The following is a 23,831-nucleotide window of genomic DNA, read 5'->3' on the forward strand; positions in this document are numbered from 1 at the left end:
AGCATGATCTGAGATTATATTGAGCTTCACTCAAAACTCTGAACATCTGTACAAAGTACAAATAAATCAAATAAAATAATGCTCACCAAGGCTGCATTTATTTGATAAAAACAGTAATATTGTCAAAATTGTAATGTTTGAATGAGCTGAAATTTCAGCAGCCATTACTACAGTCTTTGTCACATGGTCCTTCAGAAATCATTCTTTTCAGAAATCATAATTTCTTCTTATTAATGTTGAAAACAGTTGTGCCGTGTACATTTTTGCGGTAAACCGTGAAACAGTACTTTTTTCAGGATTCTTTGATGAATAGCAAGATTTCTTAAAAAGAAATCTTTTGTAACATTTTAAAAGTTTTTACTGCCACTTTTGATCAATTTAAAGCATCCATGCTGAGAAAAACTGTAAATTTCTTTAAAAAAAATCTTTAAAAAAATCTTAATAAAAAATCTCTTAAACTAGAGAACAGAAATTGCCTTTGGCTTTCAATCTGTCTGTTTTATTAGTTACAACTAGTAATACAAAAAGGATTGCAAAACATCCATGGATGTTCGTGCAAACTGACAACAAATAACTTATGGTTGAAAGTACCGATCAGTAAAAATTAAATTTCTGTTGTGATGTTTGCATTAGCTTGTTGCTCTAGTTTAGGAATGTACCCAATATAAGCTTGCTCGTGGTTGCAGACAATAAAAGCTACCCTTGTTGATATTTTGCTGTAGACTTTTTCCTGTTGGCTCAATGAAATTTTGTTATTTCTGTCATTCCACACAGTGCCAGCTGGATCCACAGCTGTGAACACTTCCAGAACCCCCTGTCTGATTGGACCACAAGATTCACACCTGGACCTAATCAAAAGCTCCATGTGATGTTGACCCTGATACAGAACAAAAAACACACTTCTGTGCATGTGCCTCTGAATCACACACACAAACAAGCTGCACTCGTTACGGGTGATAAAACGTAAGCCACAATACAGAGTGTGAAGAGGAAACCACTGATGGGGAGAAAAGCTGAACAATGCATGCTAAGAAGAGTCAAGACACAACTTCCAGTATTATTCTATAGCCCAGGGCTAAATTTTATATACACACAGAAACTGCTACAACTACTGCATTCACACCTACAGAGACAGTTGTACGCCAAGGTGGGAGCAAATACAGCAGAAACTGTATGAAATATAGTGGATTTTTTTTTTTTGTCGTATCTGGAGAGCAGAGAACACCCTAGCATATTAAACCCATAAATATTCAAAGAGATGTCTGAGGTTTGGGCCAGAAGGAAGCCTCTCTGAGCTGATATCAGCACATTTAGCTCATGTCGTTTTATTTAGGGCTTCTTTCTTGACATGTTTCTCTGTTTAAATGGCTTGCATATGTGTAAGTATATGCCTGTTGTGCAGCCCAAAGTCTGGAGTGTCAGGATTTATTTCTCCACGCATTGAGGATGAGATATTTTACCATAGAGTTGTGTTCTCTGTGTTCCTGGAGCTGGATATGTATAGGTATGAAGCTTGTTTTGGTCAAGCCGGATCTGTGCTTGTCCTCAAACTTAGCTGAGCTCAATCATTCTAATGTATGACGGATTCCTCAACTCAGTTTTATTACAACTTTAAGTTTTATTACGACCTCTTATTGTACCAATTACAAATATTAACATTATGAGGTCAAATTCTGTACCCACAGCCTGTAACATGCAGTATTTTTCTACAGGCACAGCTTGGTTCCTCGGTTCTTTTAATAATCATACTTTTGTATTTGAAGAGCTCAGCAGTGCTTCTGGCTCCAGTGGTCTAAATGGTGCTGATATCTCTATTTCCTTGCAAAGTTCAGCTGGGCATAGCCATTTTCTAATACTGCAATATAAATGCATTACAATCACCAACCTAGGGACCATTGAGGGCCTCCCTCATAAAACAATGAAGAGTTGGCTCATAATATTTTTCTCATTCTTCTGCTGTTTTCCTATGTATCTAGCCAGAGAAGTTGATGTCGCATTTCTGCCAAGACAAGCACATTAGAGGAGCCATGAAACAGTAGGAGCTCTTGGATTGCTGGCTAATGATCAAAAACATAACCTAGGTAGTGTGACCCCTGTGTTTTCATAAGATATGCAATATAGGAATGCACCTTAATCAGTGATACCTGACATGTGTGCATTGTTAACCACAGATTTTAAACAGTCAACAGGGCTGGCAATCAAGCAGACATTTCAAATTAAGTACAAATATGACTATTATTCAAATTAATAATTCAATCCTATATTAATATTCAGTAACAATATATAAATACCAATATTTGCTGTAATAGACATTATTGTTGCAAACAAAACTGCTGAATAGAGATTATAAAACATGACTATAGAAGTCAATAAATTATTTTAAATTATTTTAATTGTTATATGTTGTGCCTTGATTAATTATATTAATTTTTGTTTCACATTTAAAAAACAAATCACACTAAATTAACGTTAAATAGTTAGCCATAAACCTACTATACTTATAAAAGGGAAAGAAAGAGGGGGCAAAGAAAGTCTCCAAGTCCGTTATGCTTTTTAAACATGCCTCTATCTGACATCTACTGCAAGTGCAATACTGTAAAGAGTCAATGAGGGCAGAACAAAATTTGCCTGATCACTAGCCAAAGCTCCAGCTCAGCATAACCATTTCTGAAACTCATCTGGCTACTGGCACAGTCTCTGCATGCAAACTGGACCTGAAACAATGTTCCATAGCTAGGTGTATAGCTTGTGGAGATTTAAGTTCGGAAAGATGGAGTCTGTTGGACCTGAAGGCTATTACAGTCAGTTTTGGTAAATTAACTTGAAAAAGCTTGACTAGAGTCAGTTAACATAGGTTGCATTGGGTCACATCATGATTGCACTAATCCATTGCTGAGTGGAATACTTGATACAGTTGCACTGTGAATGTGAATTGGTTGAAACAACATCATAATAGCACTCGCAAATAAATAAAAACTGTATTCTTTCTCATTCAGGCACACACCTTTATCCTAACACACACACACTGGGTCTTGGAGTATTTGGGATGCAAGCCCAAACCCACAGACATTCAGCCATAATTTATAGAGCTGAGTCTAAATACTTTCACTCAGGCATTCTCAAATATTTCCTCCAGAAGCTGCCCACATGAAACAACCTGAGAGCCCGTAAAGTCAATAGCCTCTAAAATAGCCTCTACCAACACGATATGTAGTATTTGTTGTGGACATGAGGGCTGGCAAGGTTACCTACACTCTGGCCACTGGGGAGAGACCTCTAAAAGTTGAAAGTAAACTTAGAATAACATGATCCAAATGGGGAGGCCTTAAAGGTAAAGACATATTTTTCTCTCTCTTATTCCCCCTTTGCTCTTAATTTACAAAACACTACTCATTCAAAAGTTTGGGGTCAGTAAAGACATTTTTCAGCAAGGATGCATTAAATTGATCAAAAGTGAAACATTACTTAATAGTATTAAGTAAAAGTAGTATTAGTATTAAGTAAAAGTAAAAACATTTATGACATTACACAAGATTTCTATTCCAAATAAATGCTGTTGTTTTGAACTTGAACCTGAAAAAATGTATCAAGGTTTCTCCAAAGATATTAAGCAGCACAATTGTAGGAATCATGTGACACTGAAGACTGGAGTAATGATGCTGAAAATTCAGCTTTGCCATCACATAAATAAATTACATTTTAAAAATTTAATAAAATAGAAAACAGTTATTATAAATTGTAATAATATTTTACAATATTACTGTTTTACTGTATTTTTGATCAAATAAATGCAGCCTTGGTGAGCATAGATGTCTTTCAAAAACATTGAAAAATATCTTACAGACCTCAAACTTTTAAATGATAGTGTACACATTTACTAGTAACTTCTTGTTATGGCACAATTTTCACAACTGTCCTGGAGGTCAAATCAAATAAATGTTTATTTCACAGACGCTTTAATCCAAGGCAACTACTGTATGAAAATAGACCCTTTACACTTGGCATCAATATTCGTGTCATATCTGGATATTTTTTAGCTGGACTGCACTGACACTCTCATTCCAAGTTCTAGCATTTCATGTTTTACTGGATTGAATGATTCAATATTGGATCATTCAAAATTTTTAAAGGATGCCTAAAATGTAAAGGATGTTAATGGGTCTAGAAGGGAAGAATGGTGAGAAAAGGGTTAATGGGTCTTGGAGTGAAGAATGTGGAGAAAAGTTTCAAAGTGCTCTCTTTGGCGAGAGAAATTAGATTCCAAGTGTAATAGTGTGAAATTATTTGAATCGGGAGAGAAAATCACAAGAGCATGTGTCTGTAATCTTTTTCACACTGCGAGAGCAGAATAATGAAAGAACTTGCAACACAGGACTTTAATGACTGAGTCAGTCAAAGTGACATGTTTATTTACATTTATTACTTGCATAGCTGAATGCGGTTAATGAAAACATATTTGCATTCATATCTTCATTAAATGTGGCCAAAATCTGTCCCAGATACCTCTGAATGTAGTTTCAGTGATCCGATCAAAATACGATTAAACTGTTTTGGGCGTATTTATATTTGGCAATCCAAATGTGAGTCAACTGAAAATGCATGTTAATAATGCTAGGTGTAAAAGGCATACAAACGCACAAATTGATTATGCTTAAGGAGCCAACAATTTTAATAGTGATACAAGTTGGGCAGCTGCCCAGAAGAGTGCAAGCTGCACAAAAGTAGAACATATAGTGCAATAATAAATATAGAGCTTTTGTAAAAATTTTGGTGAATTAGGTATTCAGGTGCTTATAGAAGAGTTTTGGTGAACTCAGCTGATTGAGTGGAGTTTAGAAAAGCATTCCACTACCAAGGGACAACAAGTATTTGCATTTAAATTCTACATAAAGTTAGCTGTATGCACTATTTTATTTGCTGCTTACAAGCATCACCAAGGGAATGAGCTGCAATTTTAGGCCAGATAAGTTCCTTCACATTCACCATTCAACTCTCAAGTGCCTCACATCTACAGGAAATGCTGAGGTGATTGGAAAGAAATTAACTGTGAGCGGCCAGTTGTGTTTCCTGAGAGGTTCATTCTCAGCATGGTATTGCTGAGTTTGGAGCCAATAAGAACAGGGATTATAGCATTTTATACAGAGTACTAGTATGTAGTAAAGCAAATGCATTACCTGTGAACCGTTTCTTTCCAGCCACATCAAACTCAGAGGAAGGGGTGTTGTTAAATGGCCGTGTTTCAGGAGTGGGAGCTTGTGTTGTAGGAGTCGGTATTGTGGGAGCCAGTGTTGTGGTGGGAAGTGGAACTTGGATTGTGGTGGTCTCCTCAAATTTTTCATCTGTAAGACAGAGTAGCAATCAAAAACAGGAAGAATAAAAGCCCACAGGATCCAACCTCACAATGGCCAAAAAGTATTTGGACATTCATGTCCCATAATAAAAAAAATAAATAAAAAAAATTGTATGAATGCCTATGTATTAAATTACAAAATATTAAGCCAAATGCCATTTATTTTATAGGAATGCCATTTTATAAGTGTCCATTCTAAAAGTGTCCAGATACTTTTTAGGGCCACTGTACATAATACTGCAATTTCTTTGTAGTTAACACATCACTTTATTCAGCGTTGTTTTAAAAGTTAAATTAATGTTATTGCTTTGTTACAGCAGTGAGAATGTGACCACACTATTCTTTATGGTTAATATACTCTTGCCCAGGGATTCCTGTCACAATGAGGAAATTACTATTGGGACAAGCCAAGTAATCATTAAAACTGTATGCAAACAAGCTTGTCCCCAAATGCAACTTGGCCACATTGGCTGTCTTGTGTTTAAACCAGCAAAATGACATAACAAATGATTATACAACAAGTTCTAGTTGTTATTCCAGAAAGGTCATCCAAGTTTGTGCATATTGAATCATACAGATCTTCACTTTGCAACTTATGAAGCCACTTAGTATGGAAAAATGAAGAATAAATATCGCTGCAAGCAGCAATTAACAGGGTTCAAGCGCTTTAAGGCCTTTAAGCATCATTGTAAGATATTGCATATTATATAGCAAGCCTGCAAACACCTAAATCATAGATGAAAAAGACATTTTTCTGCAATTTCAACCATAGAAATATTGTTTTTAAACCTTTTTAATTGTTAAAGCACCACCTATAGCCCAATCTTCATAAAAGTTTGCATGCTTGTTTAGAATCATATGTTGCATATGCTTACCTAATTTCTTGAAGTTCTGAGTTTTCGTTTAGGAATAGGCTTTTGTGTACACTTGGCCATGCCCATTTCTAAATGACACTGTTCATCCTGAGGGTGAAGTTAAACTTTTTTTTTTTTGATAATTATTGAACTAGATAGAGACTCCAGAGAATTGTCCTGCAGTGGTTTTATTGAGGTTGTAATAGTTAACAAATGATTTCACTGACAACAGTGGTCCTAGAGGCAAAGTGTTTCAGAACGAGGAGATCTATCTTACTATATGAATATCGCATGTATGTGTGAAAAATAGTGTAATACATAATACAGTATATAATCATTTATGTTGACGCCTCCCCCCGGTGCCCGATTTCTTTCAAATTTAACTCACAGACCTCTATGGCCATATGTAAGGTCCATGAGTTTGGTTCTGATCGGCCTCCGTTAACCTTGTCTAAAAGGTGCTCAAACTTCATTGGCCTTTTAAACGTGATCACAGACTCAGCCACATAGGTGGAACAGGTTTGGTGAGGTTATCTCATTAAATGTGAATAGAAATTTTGACTTTTTTCCAATAATTATTGACAATCAGACACCAGAGAATCTTTCTGCACTGGTTTAGTTCTGATCGGTCTAAAAACCTGGGATTAGTTAACAAAAGTAAGTATTTAAAAAAAATCCCAAATATCTGAAAATTTTGCCTTGAGCCAAGAATATATATATGATATATAAGACTGCGTTTCCCAATCCTGTTTCTGAAGGCACAACAAGTGCACACTTTGGATGTCTCCCTTATCTGTCCCATATTTTTCTGGTATTGGAATCTGTACTAGCTGATGAGTTGAATCAGGTGTGACTGATCAGGAAGAGTTTGAAAATGTGTAGTGTTTGAAAATGTGGTGTGCCTCCAGGAACAGGGTTGGGGAAGGGGTGGGAACTACCATCCCTCAATGTTTTTTAAGTCTCCACGACTTGCGGTCTGGACTGCCTGATCACTTTTAGGGCAGTATGTTGATCTTTGAAAATCCTAACATTTACAATAGGGTTTCAGCGCTATGTGCTTGAACCATTTAAAAAGAGGGAATGCATGTACCCTGTTAAACAGCAGCCAACAAAATTACTTCTATAAAGTTGAAATTAATAGAGTAAATGGAGTACAAATGGCCATGCGAAAAGCATAAAAGTAAAAACAACCTCCTTGTAGCTTGGCAGCTACCACACAAAACAATCAGCCAAGACCATCTTCATCAGAAACATCATCATCAGATTCCATGCAGACCATATCCATAACTTTTTTTTTGAGCTTTGTTTTCTTAAGGAAGCTAGAATCCAGAGGAATCCTGTTGAAGTTCTCAAATTCATCTGCACTTGTGGATTCAAGTCAGTTGTAATAAACAAATCTATATCAACAATTATCTAAATATTTAGCTCACATTCAGATAGTAATGTAATATAACATTTAAGAATTATGTATTCACACATATTTTTAAAATTGCAACACAATGTCAATATGGAATGGAAATTCACTTAATCTATATTGTAAATGTATGTTATAGATCTTATTGTAATTGATTCATCCATGTATATATTTATTTTTATTTTATTTTTTAATCAAAATGTCAACTCGCTATTCCGATAAAAAAAAAAAACAAAAAAAAAAAACAGACATGTTTCGGGTGAAGCATGCCAGACTTCTACAATTTTCTCTATTTCTTCTAACTTCTCCATCTTTGAGTGCAATGCCCACATCTCAAAATCCAATCAACAAACGATGGATAGAACCAAGACCCCACCCAACTTTTTTTTTTAATACACTGTTATACTCAGAAGATCTGTTTACTTCCATTTCCTCCTGACTTTTCTCCCAAAACCAAAAGTCAGCTGTCTCCATACCAGTTGCTTAAATGTACAGTGTGTAAATTTGGCCATTAGCGAAATAGAATAGAAATGCAAAAATTACTAAACAGAATGTTTACACTGCCAATTATCAACTGATAATCCCTGTGTGTTCACCTTTAGGGGGAAATACACCTATGAACATAAGTTTTCTACAAAGGAGGAAATATTTCTCCAAAAACTCATTTTGATCACAGGCAGATTCAAAGCATAGCAGAGGTTATTCAGGCATAACCAGGGGATATCCTTTGAGGTTTACTGTGTACATCCTAACTGACATTATCCTTGGAATACTGATTCTAAATTACAGGGGATCAGGTCTTGTGGGTACTAACTACATGCCTGTGACAAGACTCATTATTTAACAGCCAACTGTAGTCACAAACTGGGCCAAACACTTTTCCGTCTTATCTTAAGTGTATTTTTTCCATCATTTTTGCATTGACGCACATTACATAATTATGAGATGCACATAATGAGTTTAGCATGGCTGCAAAGAGTTCATCTCACCTCCAGAGTAGCAGTTAAGTATTCCATTAGCATCCATTATTGGGAAACCATTCTTATCCAGTCGGGGATAAAGTCCAGGTGGACATGTAGGATCAACACCTAATGTTGTTGGCTCCAGTGTCTCTGTTACCATTTGTGTTGTTGTAGGTTCTGTTGTTGTTGCAGTTGTGGTTGTTGTAGTTGTGATTGTAGTGGTTGTTTCAGTTATGGTTGTTTCAGTTGTAGTGCTGGGTTTAGGGGGGTCTAAGCCCACAACGGGTTTTCCTCCCAAAGTAAGGTACTTGTCACTTGGATTAATCACAGGTCGACTGTCCCTTCCATGTCCAAATAATGCTAATCCTTCCTGGTTTACCAGTGGGCTGCCCTGGTCATCTAATATAACAAAAAGAGATAACAGTCAGTTTAAAATATGCTGATTCTTTTTATAGTTCTATTAATTTAAAATGGTAATCCACTCACCAAAAATAGTCTTGCCATCCTCTCCAAGGATAACTTTTCTGGGTTTTCCCCTTGAATCCTGAAGGACTCTTCCGTTTTCATTCATTAGGACACCCTTATCCAGATCTACTATCTAAAAGAGTGAATGAAACTTTATAAAGGAGAAAAATCTTTTGTTCACAAAAAATGAGACAACAGTCAAACAGTCCTGCTTGAATAAGTGTCCCTAAGGTTCCCTGACTGTGCAGTTTCCATGCCTAGAGAGACATGTCTGTTCACATGACTGTCTTTGCTTACTTTAAACATAAATTTGTTTGGACTGTGGTACTGTCTGATTAGTGTATTCATACAACAGACATAACAGAAGTTGTGGAAATGGAGAGTTACATTCCAGGGTCACTATCAGCGCTACAATGGGTAAAAAGTTCACTTTATGCTCAATTTTTCATAGTTTATAAACGGGAATATTAAAAGACATGTATAAAATAAATTTGCCAGTAGTAAATAAACTTATATAATTCATAAGTTATTCAGGGCTGCCAAATTTAGCAATAATTAATGCTGCAAGTAAACACACCCATTTCGTTCCATCAGGACCTGTGATATGTCGAACTCCATTTGGTTTTGCATTTTCATCAGATGTTGAGGATACTCTGCCATTTGCAGCTGTCAGATTCGGCCTTCCATTTTTGCCTGAACATGAAAATGTGTAAAAATGAGTAAAAGTGTACTTGTGCACACACTGGAATTGTTGTACATACAGCATACACATCCTTGCAGACAACATAATGTTTACCTTTTCCATAACTTGGTTTATATCCATTGACTGGGGTGTTTTCCTTAGAAAGTGACCGCTGCCTCGATTTCATTACTGGATTCCGAGATTCAGGAGATAAATTCCCACTAGAGCGTTCGCCAGCAGACAGCCCATGAGAAGAGCGAGAAACTGAACCTGGGGTGAGCCTAACATTAGTATTACTCCCGACAGTTGTATCACGATCTGAGATAAGTGGTGATTCTGCTGGACTGTTTTGAGAGGAGGCAGACGATGATGCTGAAGAGAAGGATGATGTATCTAGTGTGGAAGCAGAGCCCAATCTTCTGTGTTGTACTGGGTACAACCTATTAGGAAGCCGTGACCCTTTCAGACGACTTACCACAGGTGAGCGGACCCGACCATTAGAAGCCAAAATAGGGACTCTTTGGGGAACTGTAGGAAGTGACTTTGAACTGGTATTGGTATTACTTTGTTCCCTATCCACACTTTCATTCTCAAAGTTCTGGACATGTCTCTGAGCTTCGCTCACAGCTGTTGATGTTGTTTTAGATGCTTCAGTTGAGACTGCATCTTTGGTTTGCTTCTCCAAGGTCTCTTTGCTTCCCTCGTAAAGATAATCATCTTCATGATCATTGCTAATCTTTACAGCTTCATTATTACTGGGATTATTGGGATTTGTTTCGCTATCAGGTTTATTTGAGACAGGATCAATATCATGCTTTGAAGGGTATGTTGTGGGTGAAACTTTGGTTTTATCACTAGTGTCTTGAGAGCTCACAGCAGTAGAACGAGAAGGAAATCCTTTAATAATCGGCCTTCCTGCACCAACAGAGGAGGCAGTCCTACTCCACGGTATTCTGCCATCTTGTCTGCGACTCCCGGCAACTACCCTAGAACTTCGGTTTGGTAATGAATAGGGTGAACTTCGTCCTGTTGTAGAAGGGTTAGTCCTTGAAGGAGAATGGGAAGTGGAACCATAACTATCACCTTTCTCTTCTTTGTTATCATAATTTTCCTTTTGGTCTGGGTTTTCCTCTTTAGTTGTATCAGAAAGGCTTTTTTTGGTTTCTTCAAAGGCAGTTGGTTGTTCTTCCTTTGTTGTGTCTAGCTCTGTGTTCTTTTGGTTGGTATCATGCTCGTTTGATGTATGATGATTGTTTGTGCTGGTTCCTGTTGGCAGTGTGGATTGTGAAGAAGCAGATGATGATGAATCAGGTTTGTGCTTTTCTGTTTTAAGTCTCTGAGCTCTAATTGAAATTCCAACTCTTCTTCCATTAGGGTACATAGCACCAGATCCTGAACTTGTGACTCGACCTGACGTGGAGGAAATCCTTCTTGTACTTGAAGATGATGGTAAGGATGACGATGGAGAAGATACTGAAGAAGATGAAGAGGATGATGAAGATGATGCTGTGGAGGAAGTTGGAGAAGAAGAGATGGATAAGGACGATTCTGATTCTTTCGCTGGTTCAGGCCTGGTTTCCTGAGGTGAGATCACGGAAGGCGTCCTGTCAGTGACACTTATCTGGTTGTACGAGTTCTTTCCCTCAGGATAGGAGACTGCTGTCAGGTCCTTTCTTGTAGCTGCAGACTCTTGGTTTTGCGATGAGCTCGAGGAATCTTCACTCCGCATTCTTGATCGAGAACCATGTGTGCGAGAATTAGGTCTTCTTAATCTGCTAATATCAACAATTGATGATGTGCGAGGGGTCCAAGAAGGACGTTTGTGCTCAGATGTTTTATTAAAAGAGTCAGACGTATTGGGTTTTGATTCTTTAGTGTCAGATGAGTATTTAGAATGTTCTTCTGTTTGTGGTGAAACATTGTTACTGCTCTCTGGTTTTGTGTCCACAGCCTCATTTGCTCTGATCTCCTCTTCTGTTGGACTGTCTGTTGGCTTCTCTTCCTCATTTGTATTTCCTTCTCTATCTTTGTTATGAGTTGAAGATAAATGTGAGTTTGACCTTGAGCTAGAACCTCCGTTTCTGACAGAACCCCTTACGGAGGAGAAGATGCTGTGATAGGACCTTGTCTGAGAAAGAGGGCGCCCCCGCCTATTGGTGGTTGGAGTTGTAGTCTGAGTATCGGACTCTTCCATCTCATCTGGCTCCTGATTGTCTGATTCATTGTTGGATGATGTCTTGGACGTACTTTGACTCGTCCTGTGGCTGTCCGTGTTCCTTAAGTGAGTAGTGCTGGCTGGAGACAAAATTGAGATACCAGTCTTAACCAAGTTTCTGTAAAGCTGCTAGTGTTGTAATGTTTATTGGGGAAAACATCTGTTGGGAATACTTACATGCAGGCATTGAAACAATAATGGCTTTAGTCTGTGGTCCTTGCCCCTTCCTATTGACTGCACGAATTTTGAAAATATAGCGGTCACCTGGCGTAAGTCCATCTATGGTAGTAGAGGTGGTGGTGCCACGGTATGTAACTGACTTTGCGCCAAACGGTTTCATAGCAGGAGCATAGGAAAGGATGTATTCTGGAAGTAGATGTCAAAGCAATCAGTATGGTCAATTTAATTTGGATACCATAGCTGAATATTTTCCAATGAACACTGGGAATACCAATGCAATGATTGAACCAATAAATCTAGGCCAAGGATAACACAGTAAAGAGGAAAGTTCCTTCAGCATGAACAGGGAAAAGTTGTGTTTTCCACATGTACATTTGTATTGGTTTAACTTTTCACACTGGTGCTGTGTACGCCTGCTGGAGAAATTGTGATGCTGGAGAGGCTTATCATTCCCATATATTTTGGCAATGCCCAAAGTGGTTTCAGGGAAGACATATGGTCAACTATTAGTAATGTTTTACTCTCCAAATGCCAAAGACATTTTCTGTTCTTTATTTAGGGCATATTCCAAAACTAATAGAAAGAGCTGACATATATCTGTTAAAATACTTTTTCCTATCCCAGCTAAATATGCAGATACAACTGTAAGAAATGAGTAATGCTGGGTTGCACTACACAATAAACAAATACAAATATTTGGTTCTTCTGGTGTATATGGATCTTGCTAAATTGATAGTCTACCTACCCTGTGGTCTTACCTCTTATTCGCCCATTGGTTTGCTCAGGCGGATCCCAGGTTGCTGTGACAGCAGTACCTTTTCCTCTAAGTGGTTTTACTTGAAAATTTTCTGGAGGGCCAGAGGGAGCTATATAGACAAAGGTAGCAGAAAATAAAAACAGAAATGACAAACAAATTATTGTACAAACGTAGGCCTAGTTTCACAGACAGGGCTTAGACTAAGCCAGGATTAGGCCTTAGTTCAATTAGGACATTTAAGTAGCTTTTATAAATGTGACTTATTAAAAAACATTGCTGTTGTGCATCTTGAGACAAAACAATGGCACTAGCATATTTTAAGATATGTCAGTGCAAGTTGCTTTCAGTTAAAACAGCTTAAACATGCATTTCAGTCTGGAACTAAGCTTAATCTTTGTCTGTGAAACTCAGGGATAGTGTAGCACTGTGTATTCTTTTTAACTTTACTTAATTTATTTCTGCCTGGGGATTTTTCAGATGGAAACAAAAGACAGCTTTATGTTTTCCAGAGCAATGAGGTCATTCTGATCACTCCAAACAAAAATTCCAAACAGCCAGTAAACAGTGACATTACACTGAACTAGGCGGTACATGTTTAAAAAAATAAAATAAAAAAACTTGAATTTGTGTGTGTATTTGTATAGGTGTACAATACAATACAATACAAACACCCCTTTGTTTATTCTATACTTCTTTAGGTAGTACATTTTCAGATATGCAATAAGACAGCAGATTGGAATTAAATTCACTATATTCTAAATAATCAGCTTCACAAATATGCTTTAAGCCACATTAAAGAAAACTTCTAGTAATTTTTAATTATAATCTAGTCATTCTTTATGTTTTACAGAATACTTTCATATCCAGAAACCTTTTAGTTTGCAGATAATATCAGGATTTAGCTTCTCAGTAATGCAAACTAAGCAAAACATCTGGGTTAAAGATCAGGAAACAAAAACAAACCTGATTCAGGGGTTCTCTGGAATACAGATGCACTCCATTTTCCCTTCTGATCTCCTTGAGAGATACAAATAGAGAACTCATACATGCTGTCTGCAGACAGTGTTTCAATCATGAGACGTCTCTGAGTGGTGTCTTTGTATTCCCATCGTGCAGATTCTCCTTTCTCTCTGTATTTCACTGTGTAATACCTGCACACATATTAATTCTAAAGCTGAAAAAAATCCTTCATATATATTCATTCTGAAAAAAAATAACAGTTTCCACAAAAATATTAAGCAGCACAACTGTTTTCAATATAATAAGATTTTTTTCTTGCACATCAAATCAGCATATCAGAATTATTTTGAAAGATCATGTGACACTGAAGACTGAAAATTCAGCTTTGCCATCACAGGAATAAATTACTTTTTAAAACATATTAAATAGAAAACCTTCATTTTAAATTATAATAATATTTCAGTTTTTTTTTTTTTTTTTATCAATGTAGCCTTGGTGAGAATATGAGACTTCTTTCAAAAACCTAAATATATCTAACTAACCTCAAACTTGCGAACGGTAGTGTATGCAGTACAACCCACATACCAACTGGCACACCATTCTAAAAATTATATAATTGATTTTTACCTGGATCCCCCTGGTATTTCCTTCTTCTTGTCAATAAGTGGATCGACCCATGTGATAAGGACAGACTGAGGGGACAATACTCTAACTGTGATGTCCTCTACTTCATCCACAACCTCCGGTTCTAACATAGAGGCATAAACAAATAGTATATCAAAGTTTGATATAGGTTTTATTGAGGTAAAATACTGAATATGGACTGCTGGTTAGCACCACTTTGATATACCTGGGGTTACTTTTTTACTCATGGTGGCCGTGTTGATGGGTGCACTCCTCCCCTGGGCTCTGGGTGCCTGCAGTGATACCACATAGACGGACTCAGATGCTACGAACAGAAGGGGGATACCAGATACGGCCACGTATCATTACATATTACCTGCTATGGGACATACTGAAGACATGCGATCTGAGCTGTTTGCAAATATTATTTTAGATTTAAAAGCATACAGTATGTAAAAACTAAAACACTATTTCACAGCTTGAAATTCCTGTTAGCCATCTTCAAACATCCTTACCCAGTTTTGGCTTTTTACCATTGCGCTGGTCTGCTTGGTGCTGGCTGAGGTCCACTCTGTGTTTGTTTTGTGCTCGAAGAGGGAGGCGTGCTCCTTGATGAGGTGGTTCTGGTCCTGAGGATGACTGAGGGGCCCTCTGCTGTCCTAGTGCCGTCCTCTGAGTTGGGGGTCGTGGGTTAATCTGTGATGAAGTTATAGACACCATCCTGCCTAATGAAAGAGAAACAGAACAAATAATGTTGGCATTGGAGTTAAAAAATCACTGAGATTCAATGTCAAATGTCAATGTCAAAAATAAACTCAAATTATATATGGACTATAATCTTTGTCCTTATTGTAGTATTATGATATCACTTTGGGCAAATGTCTGTTGTTTTAAATGTGCTTTAGAAAGACATCTGCCCTTAATTGACTTGACCTGAACTGACTTTAATAGAAATGATCTCATTGTGATAATACTGTACTGTTTATTTTACATTGTCAAACATAGTGTGGTCCGAAAGTCCAAATTGAAAACCTGGGATTCAAAATCTAATTTAAACATGGAAATAAACACAGTTATAGGATTTTGGAAAATGTAAAACAAAGAAATTCACAAATTTGATGCTGTTAATGTTAACACCTTTGTTTAAAAAGGTCAAATTTCCTTGTGTGCACTGAAGCACATAATTTGTAAAGCAAAAAAATATTTTCACAAGTGGTTTCATACTTTTAAATCCCACTGTACTTCACAGAGGATGACTCATGTTTGCAATCTTTTATAAAACAAACAACATTAAGAAATACTGGTAAATAAAGATGTGGAGATTTGTTAAAGTGAGTACAGTTACAGGGCCACACAGTTTACAGTCATGTGCACTCTCACTTCCTCTCTCTTATTGCTTTACTGTAATCCCCCATCTGACAGGACTTGGCAGGCGAATGAGACAGTCAGACAGTCTTCCTCCTCTCTTTCCTTCAACACACTGCTTCACGCGCATCTCTCTGTCTCTCCCTCTGGTGTGCAGTACATCCCAGAGAGGGTAATGAAAAACAGCCCATCTTTCTCCATCAGTCTTTTTTTTCACTCCTTTAATCATTCTCAGATGATCGGTTGTAGTCACACTTCCTCATTAGAGTCTGTGTAATTTAAAGGCTGATTGTGAAAGTTTAACCATCTTTATAGAAAACAGGGTGAAATTAAGGTATCAATTACATTTATAAATCATAAATTATTTTAGTACATGAATTTGGCTTCAAGGGGAACGTAAAAACTATATTCCTAGTAACAAAATGGACACTGACATAATATCATAATACTGATTATTATTAATATTGATAATCCATAGTACCTGTCTGTCTTATGGGGGCATTTTAACCCAGTCAGTCAGTAACCATTTGACGCAAGATAGTGGCAGGTGTTGTGCCGAATTCTGACCCCCTTAGTATTGGCAGGTTTAAGATCAGGTATGGGGGTGTTAGGAGTGGGGATTGTGATTAGGCAATTAGGATTAGGACCATTCGTAACCATTCGCTGACAACCATATAAACCAAGGGTGTCCAAACTTGGTCCTGGAGGACCACTGTCCTGCAGAGTTTAGCTCCAATCTCAAATAAAAACATACCTGAGCCAGTGAAACAAGGCCTTACTAGGCATACTAGAAATTTCCAGGCAGGTGCGTTGAAGCAAGCTGGAGCTAAACTCTACAGGACAGTGGACCTCCAGGACCAAGTTTGGACACCCCTGGTTTATATGTTTGGCAACGAATGGTACAGTACAATTTATTCAAAATTAACTATCTTCAATAGCCTACATCTTGGCTTTAATAAGATTTTCCAAAGAAATAGACAAGAATAAACATGTTTTCCTCTTTGATTCCTAGGGCCAGATTTACTAACAGCTTGCACCAACACAAACCCTTATTTGTCAAGTATCAAACTACTGTCAAGTATCAGATTTTACAAGCAGTTGTTGAAAAGGCGTGGACAGTTATTTTTGCGGCTGACCTTATTGCATATGCATTTATAGGAGTTTACCTTTCAGATGCAAAAATTTATGGGAGGAGATTATTTAAATGATACATGCAAGGTGATTTACTAAAGTTTGCGCTAGTCAGTTTACTGGTATTTGCACTATTATTTACCACCAAAAAAGAGCATGTCTGAAATCAGACACTAATTTGCGCTGCTCTTAGTAGATTGCGTTGGTCATTATGGAAATGATCTGGCTGCATCCGAGTTCTTTAATTTGTATGTCGTCAGTAGATAATGCGCAGAATTTTCCACTCCCATCTGTGCTTTTATGGGAATTGCGGTCTCATGCTAATTTGCCCTGTTTAGTAAATCTGGCCTTTATTCTTGTTGTTTTCATGAAAGTGTAATCTATTAAATGAAATCTACAAATAATTAAATACCATCAAATATAAAGGTTGTATATACAGTCAAAACAAAATTTATTCAGACACCTTGAACATTACATTCATTAATACAGTTTATTCACTATATATTAAAAAAGGGGTAATAAAATATGACAAGATCTCTGTGTCAGAAAAAAATGATCTTAATTATGTCAGATAATACTCAAGCAAAACATGGTCAGGTCAAAGTGTCTGAAAAATTTTGGTTCCAAATTTTGATCAATTTTACTGGTAGTCCACTGTATGAAGAATTTTTGGGTATAATGTGTCACAGTTTACTTTATTTTGCTATCCTCGCTTACATAAATGAACTATAGTGTCCTGCACCCACTAGCAAAAATATATCAAAAATATAAAAAATGTCTGAATAATTTTTGGTTTGACTGTAATTTGTTTTATTTTGTTTTAGTGTGTTATTGGTCAGGGAAAGGCAAACTAGACCAATTAGAAACGATTAAATATTATTCTCCTTTTTGTATTATACACCCAAGTATTAAATTTCAATAAATTAATTAAAAATGAACCTACATTATAAAACTGACCCGAGATCAGTTAAATCTCCAAATTAACAGTACCAAATTAACGATATCTAGCATTGAGCCATCTGAATTTTTAAATGTTTTGAAAACAAGTTTCAAAACAGTATGATGTAACAAAGCTTCATTTGCTGAAATCACATGACTTGGCGAATTTCATACAAGCTGCAAACCACTGATTTGAAATTAAAGATTCGTAAATTTTTCAAAGCTTCATGAAGCAGTGTTTCAAAAGCACCCAACTTCAGGCCATTTTGAGGATTGAAGAATGAGATTAAAAGGAAGAAAAAAGGAGCCTCATTTCCTTTATAGCTCAGCCTTTTTATGAGGGTTTTTGCTAAATGCAAACCTTCCGTGCACTCTTAAGGACTAACTTATGATTGCTCTGGCATCACTCGTTCAGTACCAGCGTTATTAACACTTACGTTAACAAGAAGTGTCAGGTCTCAAAATGAACTGAAATGATAGTAACAGCAACTCCTTTTCCTTTGTACACAAAAACAGACACTTATTCCCACTTCACATTCAGAGAGTCCAGCCAACACAGCTGAGGCAGCCTCACATATCACTGGCCTTGAAACAGGGGTGAGATGTAGTAGCTCACCCTTCTCTGACTCTTTCCCTCGCTCATTGTTTTTACAGTGTCAGTCTTCCAAGTCCATGTCCTTGATCCATGATGCCACTTCGTTCTCTTTTCCCACCCCTCAGGTCTGATTTGTTGGCTGGTTTTACGAATTATCTCTATGAATTCTCTCTCTGTGGGAGGTTCTGGATGCAATAACAAGCTCCAGGTTGCAGGGGCCAGACCAACAGTTACCAAGTCCATGTGTGGACTCAGCTGGGCTACATGTGGATCTGCTCCACATGGTTAGTCCCACTTATTTCTACTGCCAAAGTGATGACAAAGAGATGATAGCACAACAATGGTGGCTGTGAAACAAAATTGAGCTTTTCCTGCCACATTCTTGCCAATTCACTGTTACAAAGCATATGTCTTTAGTTAACCCAGCGGCAAAGCCAGAGAAAAATTAGAGCAACGCTATGGTAACATCATGACAATAGCAATAGCAAAAAACAAACATGAACTGGACAACATTAAGAGAAGGCCAAGGGAATAAAATAATAAAGAAATGCCATTTCTGTAGATGACAAGTAAGTTACCACAATCAGGAAAATTATCCCAAAATCTGTAACGAAATCTATGTAGTACCACATTTACAGAGGTGGGTTGGACATTGATCACATGTAATTCTATCCGTGGGATTCTCCATTTTATGTATTTTCATCTCTTTTACTCTTGAGATTAGAGGAAACTAAAACACTTGGTTTAAATCTGGGATTCCTTCTTCCCTTCAGAGGGCTCACATGTAAAAAGTTTGGCTCTAAGTGGGCTCAGTGGATTCATAAAAAAGAGAAATAAAAGCTTTGATTTAACAAATTTACAACTGAAAAACTGCCACTGTCTTTCCAGGAACTTGGTGTATCAGAGGTCTTTCTCTCTGGCATCCAAACACACATCCAAACTCTAATCCTTCTCAAGGGAATAACAACATAGAGCCTGCATGTGTGAAATCTGTCATTTAATGTACAGACACATCTATATTTTTAAGTTGAAGTAGTTTTATGCATTCCAGGTAAGTTGGATTTGACTTAAAATTATATTTTCATAACTTATTTTATGTTTATCTGCAACCTGCTTGGTTATACTCCTCATAAAATTGTCGTGCATCAATCATAGGCTGGAAAAGTATTGAACCTACCTGGAGTTGATCGGTTGAAAGGCTCGACAGCAAAGCCATCCAGTTTCACCCACTCTCCCCCTGCAGGAAAAAAAAGAGCAGTGTGGTTACACATGAGGATGCGCAATAAATCGGTACTATGTTGGTTACTGGCCGAGTTATTTACATTTATCGTTATCGACAGATATTTGCTGTTTAATTGTACATGCTCAGTTCCCATATTTTTACATTTAAAGACAACTTTAAAATAATTCTTTATCATATAATATTTTTGAACGTAATCTTTAGAAAATCTCAAATTATCAATTTTTCAGGCTTTACATTATAATGTTGCGATGCCTAAATTACCTTGATTTTTTTATTATTAAGAAAAAAATTACATTGCTTTATCATGCATCCCCAGAAGTAACAGAAGTAAAACACATGTGACCATATCACTCATTTACAGCAATTTCCTCATATTTATAGGCACTTTTTTGACTGAATTATCGGACAAAACATAATTACACATACATATAAAACATAAATGTGTACCAAAAAAAAAAAAAAAAACGTAGCATACACTGCAATCAAAACAACCAGCTATCCTTAAAACAGGGAGCTGTAAAACAAGATATGTTTACTTCTGCTAAGAACATCCTCAGCCAAAAACATTTATGATCTGTTTGCAGGATTATTAATGTGCTTTTCTATTATGACAGATGTTTTGGTGAAAGTGCTGTGGGACATGCAGCAATATGCCCAGATCCTGTTTGTTGGAGACGAACATGGACATACTGAAAAAAATTTATGTGAAAAAATTTATGTGGCGTACGTTGAACGAGTGACTGGCTACCACAACACAAGGCTTAAGGCTCTTGACTCGAGTTCTGGGTTGGATACAAAAACAAGGACTGGCCACATGAATGCTCTATCTTTGGGGATTTAAATCTCACCAGATGCCAACAGCGAATGGAGTTATTTGGAAAACAGAAATGACTATATATCTTTACACCCTGCAGTCTACACATGAGTGTGTGTTAGTCATCTAGTCTGGTTCAATATTGTGAAATGAATAAAAAGCATAGAGAGCCTTAAAGTTATAAATACTTTCCTTGTAAAAGCCTTATAATAATGTGTGCTAGAGTTTAACAAGTCTAAATTAATGAGGCCAATAAACTGTATATTTAGACATTTAATGACATCCACGTACAGTGACCACTAAAATGATGTGTACAGTTAAGCTATATACTTAAAAATGAATGAAAGATTCCAAGGTTTGTTTTTACTTTTATTCAGCAAGAGTGTATTAAATTGAGAAAAAATATATTTATATTTCAAATAAATGTTGTTCTTTGGAACGTTCTTTTAATCAAAGAATCCTGAAATCACAGTTCCCACAAAAATATTAGCAATACAGCTGTTTTCAACATTGATAATAATAATAATAAACGTTTCTTGCGCATATGAAATGTTCCAAATCAGCATATCAGAATGATTTCTGAAGGATCATGTGGCACTGAAAACTGGAGTAATGATGCTGAAAATTCAGCTTTGCCAACAAAGGAATAAATGACATTTTAAAATATAGTACAATAGAAAATGGTTATTACAAATTGTAATATTTCACAATATTACTGTATTACTGTTTAAATAAATGGAGCCTTGGGGAGCATTAGCAAAAATTAAACAATCTTACAAAACCCAATGTGTATATAGATCTCCATAGTTAATATGGTTCAAATGGGGTTCAGAAAATTGAGAACAGTTTGCTATTCAATATTCCAGTGCAATGAAATCCATTTTGAGGCCACTGTATATTGACAACATTGAGGAATTCCTGTTATGTTATATCTAAAAGAATAATTCACCTATAATTAAAAACAAACCTGTATAACCTGTATAACTTCTGCAGAAAACAAAAGAAGAAGGAGGTCCAAAAAGCATCGGACCTTGTTGGCTCTCATTATGTGAACAAAAAAATGAGACATTTTTCAAATATGTTCCACAAAATAAAGAAATGCATACATGTTTGGATGACATGAGACTGAATAAATGATGACATATCTTTAATTATTTGGTGAACTATTGCTTTAAAAGCATGCAAACTGTATGTGTTTTATGCGCATACTGTACTTTATATATCCATGCACAAGAGTGAAGAGATTAGAGAGTCATAGAGAAACATGCAGGTCTCTCTCCACACACAGGCAAGCACACACCTCCTGGAGTCTCTGCCCTGTAGACAGGTTTACTCATCCCGTCCTTATTCTCTGCACTCATCTTGAGAAAATGCAGGACTCCAGGCTCTAAAACAACACAACATGCACATGAGAGCCTGACATAGTGCTGAAGTACTCAGTGTGAGTCTCTAGCTTTTCATTTAAAGAATGATTGATTTACGCTCTCACCTACGTCCTCTAGTAACTCTGACCGTCTGTCCTTGTCCACAGTGACAAAGCGTAGTGACTTCATGGATTTCCCGTAGCCAATGCTGTAGCTGTCTACTGGCCGTCCATCCAGCTCGCTGGGTGAATCCCATGTGACCTTTAACCCCTTATCGACCGAGGTCAGCTTCACATTACGTGGCGGCAGTGGCTTAGAACCTGTGAGAGAGAAAAAGTACAGATGTCTGTCAATCACATTGCAATGACAGTCTCTGGTGAGTTCACTTTAGTAAGATTGAGGTTGCTGCAAATAACAATAAACTACAATCCAATATCTTATAAACTACTATTAGACTAAGTAAGGGATACTGTCGCAAAATAAACCCCAAATCAAGACCCCAAAAGATAGCAGAGAGGTCTTGTATCACCTTAAACGGTTAGTTCCCCCTCAAAAATGAAAATAATGTAATTTATTACTCACCCTCATGTCGTTCTACACCCGACTTCGTTCATCTTCGGAACACAAATTAAGATATTTTTGATGAAATCCGATGGCTCAATGAGGCTTCTATTGCCAGCAATGTCACTGAACTTCTCAAGATCCAGAAAGGTACTAAAGACACATTTAAAAAAAGTTAATGTGAGTACGGTGGTTCAACCTTAATATAATAAAGCGACGAGAATACTTTTTGTGTGCCAAAAAAACTAAATACGGACTTTTCAACAATATCTAGTTTCGAATCAGAGTGCCAAAGTCACGTGATTTCTGTAAACAAGGCTTTGTTTATGCGGTCCAAACTACTGATTCGAAACAAAAAATTTGTAAAGCTTCGAAACAGTGTTTTGAAATCGGCCGTCACTAGATATTTATATCTAGCTTTATAATATAAAAATAAAACCACTGAACTCACATTAACTGTTTTAAATGTGTCTTTTGTACCTTTGTGGATCTTGAGAGATTCAGTGACATTGCTGGCAACAGAGGCCTCACTGAGCCATTGGATTTCATCAAAAATATCTTAATTTGTGTTCCAAAGATGAACGAAAGTCTTACGGGTGTAGAACGACATGAGGGTGAGTAATAAATGACATTATTTTCATTTTTAGGTGAACTAACCCTTTAAAGTGGTTTATTTTATGCCCAACAGACTGCACATTATCCCACAGCTATGCAGGAATTTGTTCTGGAACAATGGTCAGTTATAGAGTTCAGTTGTTATTATGCAGAAATATTTGACCAATGAAAGCATATCATTATGTGACTGACCAATCATAATCAATTATTGATTCTTTCCATTGCAAGTTTCTTTATAGTGGAAAAAGGTTATTTAGGTTATTAAAATGTTCTTCATACTAAGAAAAAAATATATATTTTAAGAACTGACTGAAAGGTTCTTGAGGGAGCCCAGAATTGTTCTTCTATGGTATCACTGCAACAAACCTTTATTTTTAAGAATGTATAGGAAAACTGAAACTAAATTGTAGAAAATTAGCATGTGCGAGTTTACTGTGTAAATTAATGTTATGTATGGACTTTTTTTAGACTACAACTTAAAGTAAAACAATCTGAGCTACAGCCTTTAGTTAATCAAACTGGAAACTCCATCTGAAGTACTATAGTGTGCTTAGGCTGTTTTTCTAACCCTGCTTAGAACTAGAGTGAGCAAATCTCTCATCGCTGTGCCTGTTTACTGTACAACAGCATGACTCTGGCATCAAGCCTGGAGAGATCAATCTCTATCATTTCTTTAAATGTACATACAGACATATGCCTCTTGGTCACTGCTTTATAATGTAATATTGGCAATGGAACATC

At 36.7% G+C, this 23,831-nt stretch overlaps 1 protein-coding gene across 1 annotated transcript in view; it reads right to left on the reverse strand.

Annotated features, from left to right (window-relative positions):
* Positions 1–23,831, reverse strand: part of fndc1 (fibronectin type III domain containing 1) — a 40,613-nt gene that overhangs the window by 13,539 nt on the left and 3,243 nt on the right. The window contains exons 2-15 of the mRNA XM_067383073.1: positions 22,040–22,234; positions 21,851–21,937; positions 19,671–19,730; positions 14,979–15,188; positions 14,690–14,788; positions 14,467–14,587; positions 13,843–14,030; positions 12,881–12,988; positions 12,120–12,308; positions 9,842–12,022; positions 9,623–9,738; positions 9,067–9,178; positions 8,608–8,979; positions 5,175–5,339 (exon numbers count right to left, since the gene is read on the reverse strand). Of these exons, the coding sequence (XP_067239174.1) occupies positions 5,175–5,339; positions 8,608–8,979; positions 9,067–9,178; positions 9,623–9,738; positions 9,842–12,022; positions 12,120–12,308; positions 12,881–12,988; positions 13,843–14,030; positions 14,467–14,587; positions 14,690–14,788; positions 14,979–15,188; positions 19,671–19,730; positions 21,851–21,937; positions 22,040–22,234 (4,203 nt within the window). The remainder of the gene's footprint in view (positions 1–5,174; positions 5,340–8,607; positions 8,980–9,066; positions 9,179–9,622; positions 9,739–9,841; positions 12,023–12,119; positions 12,309–12,880; positions 12,989–13,842; positions 14,031–14,466; positions 14,588–14,689; positions 14,789–14,978; positions 15,189–19,670; positions 19,731–21,850; positions 21,938–22,039; positions 22,235–23,831) is intronic.

This window comes from Chanodichthys erythropterus, chromosome 4 (genome assembly GCF_024489055.1).
Source record: "Chanodichthys erythropterus isolate Z2021 chromosome 4, ASM2448905v1, whole genome shotgun sequence".
Taxonomy (NCBI): domain Eukaryota; kingdom Metazoa; phylum Chordata; class Actinopteri; order Cypriniformes; family Xenocyprididae; genus Chanodichthys; species Chanodichthys erythropterus.